Below are 12,062 nucleotides of genomic sequence, written 5' to 3'. Positions count from 1 at the left end.
CATGCAGGTAACTCACATTCTGCGCAGAGAGAATCAGTACAGATCATTTAGTTGGAAGTGCTAATTGACACCGCTATGCCCAGTTAAAAGGGATACAACAATCTCACAGGGTTTTCCCTTGACATGATGTTTGGTACTTAATATGTATCCTTTTATCTTTGAACTATAGAGGATTTTTTTTTTCATGATGTATATGTCTTAACTAACATACTTACATACTTGTTTAAAACCATCTCCAACTAAAAACCTAGCAAGGCTCTCTGAAATATACTGTACTAAACATAGAAGGCAACATTATCATTAGGATAGTGCCCCTGTAGAAGTATGTCTGATATTCTGTTTTTCAAAGTAACTTTTCCCACATTCTCCATGAGACTTTTGAAGGAGTTTATGGTTTTCGCAACCTGGAAGGGATTGCTTGGCTTTTTTATGGCATGCACTAATGCAGAATGCTATCCATCAGGTTATGTGCTAACAGGTCTACAGATAATAAAGAGCCCTTTAGTTTCACTTACTTCTTTGATAACACAATGCAGTATCAAAGGGTTCTTTCCAAACCTACTATGTGAAGTGATTGATATAAAGGAGTGGAAGTATTCAGGAAAAAAACGAGGAAGGGCATTTGTTTGGTTTATTTGAAAGTTCAAGATTGACTTTAGTTGAATATACTTCAAACTGACTACTAAGGAAAGGTAGAGTGCTCTCGGAAAACCACCCTATTTGATGAATTGACAAATTAGGCTTTTTCATGTGGTGTGGAACTGTTCTAAGATTGCCCATTTTTGGCAGATGGCAGACAGAGTATTACCAAAGGTTCTGCGAGAACCTGTCACATAGAACATTTTGCTCTAGAAATTTTCCAATCTGTTTAATGACTAATGCAAATCTCAATGCATAAAACATGTATCAATATTGTTACTACTGCTAAGTTGCAAGTTGCTCCACTTATTATAGAGAAAAAATTCATAAAACAGCGTATTAAAAATGAAAGGCGACCATTGCATGGAATAAAGCATACTATTTATGAAAGCAAACATCCTTCCCAAGATGAAGGTCAGATATGTGATTAAGTTTAAATCGAAAACCCATTGATTTGGAAAGGAGAGCACTTGTTTCTCAGGACATAGACAGTTATGTCACCAGAGGATAGGTTTTCTGTAGACCCACTAAAATATAATAACTGGGATGGCTGAGAAGATTTCCCGTATGCTGCCAAAACGTCTGGATGACTTTTAACAAAGCAAAACTGTATGCCAAATGTAAACAGGTGTCTACAGTACAGAAGTACCAATTCCTCATGGCACATTCTCAGACCCATCTTCTTAACCAGGCTGATAGAGTGTCTTCCATTTTAAGACCTAGAAATAGGTTATGGGATGTTTTGAATCTGTCAAAACATTTATAGATTGTGTAAGGACATCTAACAAACAATACTGCAGGCTACTGGAGTCATGATGTGAAGCACAAGGAGCAGGCCCAGAAGTTACAACTTGCATGGGAACACAGCAACGAACAGCGTCATCCTTGTACTAGACTATTTAAGCTTGCTCATAACCTTTGACTTCATGTGAATAGGTGTTGTAAGTGGGGAACAGAACATTTAGAAAAGCACTAGACCAGTAGGTCAAGAAGGGCGTTTGGCTTGGAGAAGGCTTGCAGACATCTGGACATGAATTTCTGGTAGTTTGAATTTTCTGTATTGATGAAAATATATACTTTTTGCATTCCTCACCAGTCGAAGATCTATGCAGCTTCATCCTTGCTTATCCATTGAAGCTCTTCTGAGACTGAGCTACTTAATTAATTTGCTGGCAAAGTTAGACATCTGTTAGAAGGATTTCGGTCACTTCATTGTTACAGGCTAAGAGCAACTGCCATATTGTCTGAGCTTCCCCTAAGCAGGCTCTAGATCTAGTTACCCTTTATTGTTGAGGTAGTACATGGTGAACACGTTTTCTGTTTGTACTTTAACATCACTTCTGATGTGGCACATGTAAGAAAAGGACTGATGACGAGATGTATAGCACTCAATTCCACCATGATGTGGCATAGACCTCGCTTTTCTTTCTTCAAGCAGCTTCCCTTGATGGTTCATGTCAGCTTCACTTTCCACCATGAAGATGTCTATCTCAATCAACTGGGTGGAAACTTTGTTTCTGGATTGGCATCCCTTCCAATATATATATTTTTTGGTTCCACCAAGCGAGAGAGCAAGTACCAGAAACCATTGGGATTACCTTTTCTATCCCTTTCCATGTCTTTATGTACAACTGGTACGCAAGACAATAATGAAGATTCCCTAAATTCACATTTCAAGGCAAAAACAACTATGAAAATGGATGTCAACAATGATCCCAAAGAGGGGAGATATGGGTGACAGTGGGATTAAGGTTTGTCTGAAGTGAAAGGCACTATTGATACTTATATGATAGTGCAGTTTAAGGGAGATATACTTTTGTAAAATCTGTATCTTGGACAGCTCACGCTATATAGGACTGGATGGCAACTTATCGGGAGTTAACTGTAGCCAGAGACTGTGGAAGGGGCATGGCTTTTGATCAAATCATCCACGTATAGGAAGTTGAAACTTGTCATCTTTCTGATTAGTCACTTCATTGACCATGTATTCGATAAAAGTGAGATTTTAGGCAATATGGCTACGCTCACTAATTGTTGATTGTTCACAATGTATCTTTAAAGAAGTAATGTTAACTAAACCCAGTCAAAAGGTATAGGTGAACACCTATAATCTGCAGCTCTGGGGAAATATATTGCAAACCATAAGACTCCCTCTGTAGCCGTAGCGCCAAGGACCCTGGTAGGAGGGAGTATTGTATAACATTTCAAAAACAGTCATACCATACCAGGCCAAATGGGTCCCCAATGATATTCAGATCCACTAACTCTAAAATTCTTTAGTGTTCCAAGAAAGTGTATGACTCAAAATCTTGGGCAGGAGCTTTCTGGTATTTCGAACTGTTCTAGACAAGAAAATAGTAGAAAAAAAACTAAGATAAAAAAAGCAGCTTAAAGCAATCCTAGATCTTACTATAGTGAACTGATAAGTGAAGTAAATGTTCAGGATGTTGGTCTTGTCTCAAATATATCCACACTTGTCTTTTTTAGGTACACTGAGGGTCCTATGGTTGAACTGTTCTTTCTTTTTAAGCATGAGATTGACTGTATCATTTAGCAGATCAGAACAATCTATTGTTTCACTGAACTGTGGGTGCAGGGCAATTCTAATTATGTTAATGTAGTAGTACAGTTTTCAGTCCCCGCCCCCACTGCCCTTTCTCACCAGAAAAGGTTAGCTTTGCCCTGCTGGACCTAAACTATACTGCAGCATTTATGTGAGTGAATGTTCTGCCTACGGGCCCAACCTCTTTCCCAAATACCTCTTGTTTCTTGGTCTGCATTTCAGCCATGAGGCAGAAGGCATCATGGAACACCTGATGAAGTGGGTGGGAAAGCAGGAGATAAAGAAAGAAAATAACAGCAAACAGGAAAAGCACAACACAAAGAAACATCCAATCAGACAGAATACATATGAAGAATGAGCACACATCCATCCCATACACTGGTAAGGGCCTTAACAAAAATCTAAAGAAAGCCAAGGCAGGACTGCCTATATCACAAACCAATGACTGATTCTTGTTTAGACTCTCCAGTTATTGTACTCATCCCTGTCACAAATGGGTAATTCAAAAGCTTCTTAAATATTATATTGGCTGCCCCCCTGTATTTGGATATACTACTGGACTGTGGAAAGAGGTAAACCCTTACTTTAAACAAAAACAAACCAGACAAGATAAACTTTTAACTTATATATATATATATATATATGTTTAAGTATAACTACATTTAAATTGTTACTTTGTGAAGCATGTGTTTACATTCTGGGTTCCACATCTAGATGTCTAGACAGAAACAAACCAAAGCCTTGAGTTGGGTGTTCATTAAGATAATTTTCTACTGAACAATTTTCTTAGCCTAATGACAAATAGAGTTGCAGTATCCACACAGAGGCACAGCAACCATTTAATGAAATTTGTACAGTATCATTTTAGGCAACATTTTTGGAAGTGCTCATAAGCATGCCTTTGCTTTGATGACTAGTATAATTTCCTTGGCATTCAAGGGATCTGCTCATAATTTGGACTGTAACTGCTGATGGCTGCTTAGTCTCAATATCTTTTAATGATGTGCACCAGCAAAAGGGCACTGATGCTGTGGTATTGATTGGGAGCCCAGTCAGAGTTCTAACAACCTCGTCAATAAGCTCATGACTCAATTATGCTCACGGAATCAATGAATGTCCTCCGTGGCATTGTGATTGAGATCAGCATGTGATATATCTTGCCATTGTGGTTCTGTGTGCAATGGATAAGACCGAACGATTCAACAGAGGTAAGTATCAGTACTAAGATCAGCACTTAAAATAAATCATTAATGAACACACTCAATAGAAGGATAAGTTGCTTACATGGAACCCAAGGTTGCATCATAGTTCGCTTTATTCAACTGATAAATATGAGAAGATTGCCACCTACATGCCGGCATCCCGGAATACTCGATTGCGTACACATAAACACTACTGGGTGTACATCTGGCATTATTAAATGTAGATGACCACCCCATAGCTCATCAGTGGTTACATTTTCAGAATTGTTTTTGAAGTGTATAGGTACCAATAAAATGGAAGTTAAGACACCAAGGACAATTGCAGCATAACCCCTACCATGTGCTGCTTAGGGAAACCATATAAGCATAAAAGAAATGCAGACAGATAGCATTCTAATTTTTCATAATTAATTTAGCAGTTTTACAGTGAAACATAAGACTAAAATGAATCATTGCTACAGTCAGACCTGGTGCATAACAAAGTTTTGAAAAACATTCCTTGCAAGTATAATCAGCTTCCATATAACTAGCAACCTAAAGTGTATTTGAATTTGGGTAGTAGAGATGAGAAATGGCAATATACTACATATATCAGTGTATTATTACATAAACGCACTGGTTAATCAGTGGAAGCAAAGAACGGTACATACAATTGTTTGTGCCATTTTAGCACTACTTGGCTCAAATAGATAGGACTATAGTCGTGCCTATCCTAAATTCTCAACCTAGGCTTATTCATTTAAGTGCAGATGAGAGGGAGGGAATAGGGTGGGATGAGGTGATGAGGGAAGGAAAAAGGTGGGAGGATAAGGCAATTTGATCATCTAAGAATCGTGTGGCATGCAACCATCAAAAATAGTCCTTCATATATGATCAAACATTGGTGCCGGATCCTGCTTCTTGCAAACAGCTTGCTCGTGTGCTATAGTCTAAGAAGTTCTGAGGACAATTTGGTCTGTGAAGGCATCTCATCTAACCTTAAATTCTGAGTAGACTGATTTTTAGCAACTGACAGCAGCAATAACATTCATCATCCCTAATCTGACTAGGTGCATTCTCTGTCTAAAGCGTCATGTAAGATGGCTAGTTTGGCTAACGGATGAAAGACAGTCACTAGTGGCTGTCCGTACACGCCACAGGTCTAACCTTTAGTATTTCAGTTGGGGCACGACCAAAGAACATTCAAATATTTGCAGCCTGTGGTCTTGCATCACCTACAGAGATCATTATTCATCAATTTTGCCTTAGCCAACCTGAATGGGGTCCAGTACCCGTTTATTAAGGTCTAAAGCAAGTGTATTTTTTATGTGTTTCCCTCAGTCTTTGTATGTGTCTTTCCATAGGCAGCATTGTAAACTAAACTGAAAATGCATAGTTGCTTTCAGAAGCAAGCAGCATAATAACCTAGCATAACTTGTACTGGCAGCTGCCTCTCATAGTCGCTCATTTAAAATGCTTAATAAAATGAGAGATCAAGGAGGCTGGAGGGTCATATGTGACTTCAATGAAGATATCTACAATGATTAACTCCGATTACAATAACCTTTCCTTCTTCATTGTAGAATCTTCATTAATGATTATATAGAACAAGTTACTTACCCTAGGTAATGCTCTTTCCAGTAGAGACTGTATCTAGCCACAGTTTCTACACCTTTTGAATATTTCTCAGGTGTCAGACTGGATCCAGAAACTATTCAGCAATGCTTCTGCACGTTGGAAGGTGGCACTTTGTGAGTCCGCACTGATGCCGTTCCACTCCGGAAAGGACGAGCAAGGCCTATATCACTGCACTGTATGTTCCCACACACTGTGTTAGTTACTTTCAAGACTGTTAACATCCCTGGATGCAGAGCCCCAAAAGAAAATTGGAAGACAGTGTGAAAATCTTAGTCTTGGCATCTTATTAATAGGTAGAGTTCAAACACAGAACGGGGAGGATGGGAGGGTCGGTGAGGAATCTGTTGCTAGATAGAGAGTTTCTACCAGAAAGAGTGTTACCAAAGGTGATTAACTTGCTTTTTGATAGAGACATCTAACTGCATATTACTCACCTTTTGAATACATACCAAAGCAGTACCTAGTTGGAGGTGTGCTGTGAAATGACTCAAACCAAACCAGAGAGTCCTGTAGATCCGAGCATGCCAAATAACCTACCCGGCAGATTTGGCTGTCCCGATAACAGTGCTTCTTGAACGTATGGAGGGATGCCCATGTAGCTGCCTGACCGATGTTTAGGACAGAAACTCTGCGTTCTAACGCAGTCATAGCAGCTTTGGCCCTAGTGGAATGGGCTTGCAGTCCTTCTGGAGGCTGCATCTTTGCCAATAGCAGATCTTAATGCAGAGCACAATCCAGCGAGAGATGGTAAGCTTCCGCATAACCTTCCCATTTTCGCTCTAGCATACCTCACAAAGAGCTAATCGTCTACACGGTGGTCTTTGGAAATGATCGATGTAGAAGCTGAGTACTTGAGTGCTCTTTTTGGGTTCAAGCGATGGAGTCTCTCTTCCTCATTAGAGGGGTGACGCAGAGCATAGCATGCCAGCAGGACGTTGGTTTGGCAGATCTGTTAGGGCGTCCCAACTTTCAGTAAAAAGGCTACCCTAGTTTGCCAAACCAGATTATTGGGGAAGAAAGTGGTGTATGGTGGATGAACACAAAGCCTGAAGCGCACATGTCGTGAGGAGAGGATGGCAACCAAGAACACAGTTTTGATTGTGAGAAGCCTTAAAGCACAGCTGTGGAGCACCTTGAATGGAGGTCACATTGGATAAGTAAGGACAAGATTGTGGACCCATTGGGGAATCACAAACAGAGAAGGAGGAAACATAAGTTGAAGCCCTTTCAAGAAGCGCATCACAACTGGTGATTTAAACAAACGGAGCGGATCTAGCATCCATAAGAGGACCGAGATAGCCGGACGATAACCCTTAACTGTGACCACAGCATGGCCTTGTAGGGCAAGAAACCGCCCAAATAATAAAATATCTATCAGTTAGGCCTAGAGGAGACCGATCTGGTTAGTTCCGCACTAAAACACAAATGTGGCCAAGGTGACATCAACCACATCTGGGAGAATGTCGAAGGCGTCACCGCTCAATTTCCATGCATGAAGATGGAGGCTGCGACGGCTAGGGTGGAGAACCTGACCTGTCTGCTGCAATAGCGACCTCACTGAAATCCAGGACAGAAGCTTAATGATCAGGATAATAGCCTGAATATCCAGCACTTTTTTTCCTGGGGGAAGGCACGAAACAGAATTGTGTACAGAATGGCTCAGATGAAAGGGAGCGTTTGATAAGGAGTCATGTGTGACTTTGGCATGTGTATGGTGAACCCCAAGTATGATAGGAAGCTCGACGTAGTTTGGAAGTGGTTGATGACCACCTTAGGTGAGCCTCCTTCAACAGCCAGTTGTCGAGGTAGGGGGAAGACTAGCACCCCTGACCTCTGAAGTTGTGCAGCCACCACTGCCATCACTTTCGTGACAATCCGAGGGACGCTGGTAAGATCAAAGGGGAGCAAAGGGAACTGAAAATGCTCATCTCCCACCATGAACCACACATAGAGCCAATGGGCCGGCAGAACGGGAGTATGGAAATAAGTGTACTGCAGATCCAATGCCACCATCCAATTTGTCCGATATGATCACTTGACAACCTGGATAGAATTGGTAGATTCTACCTCCTACCAGGTGGTTGTGACCCTGTAAGGGTACACTAAAGAGGTGGTGGCAGGGGTTTGTCAGACTCTGTGACAAGGTGACCTTGGCTGCAGGAAGTTGAGTACCTGCAAAACTGCTGGGATGGGACAGCTTAGGGTAAGGTACACCTTGTCCTGTTGCAGGGATTCTGCTCATGCACAGGAAACCAGGACCTCAGTGAATTGTGGTGTAACAAAAACTCACCTCAGAACCCAGAACCTCTATCCGACCAGCATCAGTGTCCCATTCGTTATCCGTATTATCTCGGAGGGCCCAATGTATAGACAACCCAGAACAAGCGACTAAGTGTACTCTCAGGAATGGTGGGAATCAGAAATACCTGTTCGTTATTATTGTCATATCAGTCCACAACAAGAGTAAACAGAGACACGGTAAAGTTTAAAGAGTTTTATTTTATAAACCTCGTGTCCTAAGATGCAGTACTTTGGCTAACATAAGCAGACAAATGATTAAAATCAAAACCATCAGCATTGTTACAATACCATAAAAAATGAAAGGAGAAATCATAGTATAAATGACAGTGGAATACAGCCACCTTCCTTTCGCTAGTTAACTAATATTATTAGACTAGTAGAAGGTCTCTAGGCTTGAATGGGGAACCCCATACCGTAAAGATCAGCTTAGTGGAATCACATCACAGGATCAGGTGTGTTCTGCTCCTGGGAAAGCTCTTCTTCAGAATGTGTTAAAGGCATGCAGACTGCAATATTAAAAGCTCTCGACTCTCAGGTATTTGCAGCGGTGTGCGTGTTATGGCTAAATAGTGGGCCGATCAACCTGAACTCGAAAACATGCACTGTCTAGCGACCCAGACTGTTTCTTTACACAATGTTCAGACCAAGGTCGCCGCGCACGTCTAGGGATGTGATCAACAAACAGTTCTCATGTGAAGAAAAGGCGAGCAAGCAGTTTTGAAATAATAACATGTAACTGCAGTGTCGTGTGCAAAAGCAGCAAAAGTGGCAAGATGGCTTTCTATCATCTAACGCGCTTATGCCAACATAGCAATGTATGTATATAAATCGCAGCCCTCACTACACCCCCCCTTGATCGGACCACTAGCTAATAGGGGTACAATTCAAGGAACGCAGAGTTCAAGTTCGATAGAACGGAACTAAGTGCACGAATTCGAAATCCATATAAAGGCAGTGAAGGTTCGAAGAGAAAAAGAAAAAACAAAAATTCGAATGGGAAAAATAATGACAAGGCTCAGAGAGCCCTAATGATGAAAAATGAAGAAGGAAAAAAAATCTTTCTAAAAAATAAAAAAATTAAAAATCTGTGCAACGGAAAGTTGGCCGACCTCCAAGTTAATCCATTAACGTATATGCACAGTAAATAGCATCAGCTTCCAAGAGGAAATCATTGGAATGTTCTGCAAAAGTATCTGCCATCCAGTTCAGTAAGGGAAATGAACATACATGTTCTTCAATAATTGGGGCCTCAAGTACCATCAGAGGACAACCGGCATGTGTTTCTCAAGATAACTTCTCGCCAGGAAGTCCTATGCAGCCGTACCGATGTCCCAATTCCCTAGGACTCCATGTGCCGCTCCACAGGCCATAATCCTGACACCAGAACAGTCCAACTCATGAGCCACTAAGGGACTCATTAGTCGATCATAATGCAGGGCGGGAGACACCGAGTTTGACAAGCACTAATCCAGAGCCCATTGGAATGGACAATCTAGGCAATGAAAGACAGGTTGTACGCATGTAAAGTAGGAAAACCGGAAGGACAATCCATAGGCTAAGCTCAAGGTTGCCAGCGGTAATGTTCCATATTATTCAAGCATCCGGTTACGAAGATGGAGCAGCCGGGACAGGCTGTCCTGTGACACAAACTGTGCAGCCATTGCGTAGTAAGCAGACCAACAACAGCACCCTAGCCACGAGGGCGAGAATCAACAGGAGACCGCCAAAGACGCTGGAAAAAATAGAATGAAAAAATGCCGGGATCACACCAAAAATAGTTTGGAAGGAGGTCACGAGGCCAGAGCCCACAATTTTGAAAAAATGTGCCAGGCCACTTGTTGACGAGGCATTAAAGATAGTTTGAATCAGGGCACCAAAATGAAGTGGGAGATCAGTATTCAAAAGCGCTTGCACCTCGGTGCGCGTATTTGCTACGTGAAGGACAAATGTTTCCCGGGAAGAAGTCAGCGCGACTTCTTTTTGAGACAATAGAGCCCTTATTCTGCTCATCTTGTTGAACTCTGCTTTCAAGGTTGGAATCGAAGGCCAGATGGATACATCCAGCCGCCCATGCGGGGGTGGGAAAAGGACATTCTTACAGCAGACTACCCTCTGTGATACAGTCACTATGTAGGGAATTTCCACTAACATCCCACAGAAAGCTTCATTATTTAAGAGCAAATAACTACCGTTAGCCAGCAGCGTGAATGATGGTGTAATAGCTGGCACTGGAATCCCTTTCAGGACGCAAGCTAAATTAGGAGTGTGCTCATTGCATGCACCATGCAATTGAACATGCCTACATACTACAGAGTGATCAGAAGTGGACTCTTCACCTTTTAAGTAGACCTCTTTACCATCTCTCATGCACCTGTATATAAATGGGAGCGACCAAACTTCATGCAGGAAGGCAGTACCCAGTTGTTCATATCTACCTAATGCATAATGTTTCATGCATGAACTGAATTTAAACAAAGGGAACGGCAATGTGATTAACCCGTGGATAAGCCACACAGCTGAATTCAATTCGGCCACAGAGAAAGGTAAAGGTTCTAGCTTTTCAATATGCTGCAACGAGTATGTTGCATCCTTCATGGACATAAATTGCTGTTTTGCAGTTAGATTAAAGGGAAGGAACAAAGATGAAGTATTCATGTAGTCCCACAGGGCTTTCCCAGCCTTTAACGTTTGCATTGTCCATGCAAACTGCATTACAGACCGCAATTGATTTTGACCATGATACAAAACAGACACATCGTCCTGAACAATATCAACAACAGAAGAAACAATATTGTCTAAAGTGTAAATTCTGGAAGAAAGGGTGTTAATGCTATTATCTATAACAGCTAGTACTTTTTCCATATAGGCTTGATCAATAGCCCTCAATCTGGAAGCAACTTCAATTTGTGATAATTTCCAAACTTCGTTATAAATAGCATACACCCATCTTTTGGACCTGCCACCTACAGGACCCTTAACAAAATCATTCAAATCTATTTTGTCATGTAATTTAGATAAATGAAATTTAACAGATGCCAAGGTGGAATGTTGCAGCCAAGACTGGCATAACTTCCCTACAGAGTAGGTAGTAACTGAAGAACAAGTTACTTACCTTCGGTAACGATGTATCTGTAAGAAACATTAGTTAGTTAGATTCCTCACCTTAGAATATCCCCAGGCGTCAGGCTGGATCCGGAAAGATTTTTGTAGCAGTACCCCTTGCGCGTCGCTAGGCGTCGTCTGCGGCTCCGCGTCCGTCGTTGGCGTCGTGCGCCGGAATGACGTCGGAGTACTTAGACGTCGCCCTTGCGCGCTGACGTCAGTTCTTGTACATAGCTTTCCACGCCAGGAACGCAGAGCCATTCAAGAGACCGACACTGGTGCCAAAAAATCTAGGGCCCTGAAAAGGATAGCCTTAAACCTAGATGTCAGTTCGCAGAACGGGGAGGATGGGTGGGTCGGTGAGGAATCTAACTAACTAATGTTTCTTACAGATACATCGTTACCGAAGGTAAGTAACTTGTTCATCTGAAAGAAACACGTTAGTTAGATTCCTCACCTTAGAATAGATACCCCAGCAATACCAACCCCGGTGGTGGGTCTGCGAACCAAGATCACACCAGAAAGTCCTGGAGAACAGAATGGCCAAAGTAGCCATCTCTCCGGTCTTGGATGTCCAGGCAATAGTGCTTGGCAAACGTGTGCAGTGAAGCCCACGTCGCCGCCTGACAGATGTCCTG

General features: G+C 41.8%; 1 protein-coding gene across 32 annotated transcripts in view; it reads right to left on the bottom strand.

Annotated features, from left to right (window-relative positions):
* Positions 1-12,062, bottom strand: part of MICAL3 (microtubule associated monooxygenase, calponin and LIM domain containing 3) — a 1,875,796-nt gene that overhangs the window by 304,840 nt on the left and 1,558,894 nt on the right. Inside the window, exon 36 of one of the 32 annotated variants that reach the window (XM_085652160.1) lies at positions 3,399-3,452. The exons of the other annotated variants lie outside the window; for them this stretch is intronic. Coding sequence (XP_085508286.1) covers positions 3,399-3,452 — 54 coding nt within the window. The remainder of the gene's footprint in view (positions 1-3,398; positions 3,453-12,062) is intronic. 32 annotated transcript variants of the gene reach the window in all.

Source organism: Triturus cristatus, chromosome 4_1 (assembly GCF_964204655.1).
Source record: "Triturus cristatus chromosome 4_1, aTriCri1.1, whole genome shotgun sequence".
Taxonomy (NCBI): Eukaryota; Metazoa; Chordata; class Amphibia; order Caudata; family Salamandridae; genus Triturus; species Triturus cristatus.
This window is presented reverse-complemented; position numbering and strand designations above follow the sequence as displayed.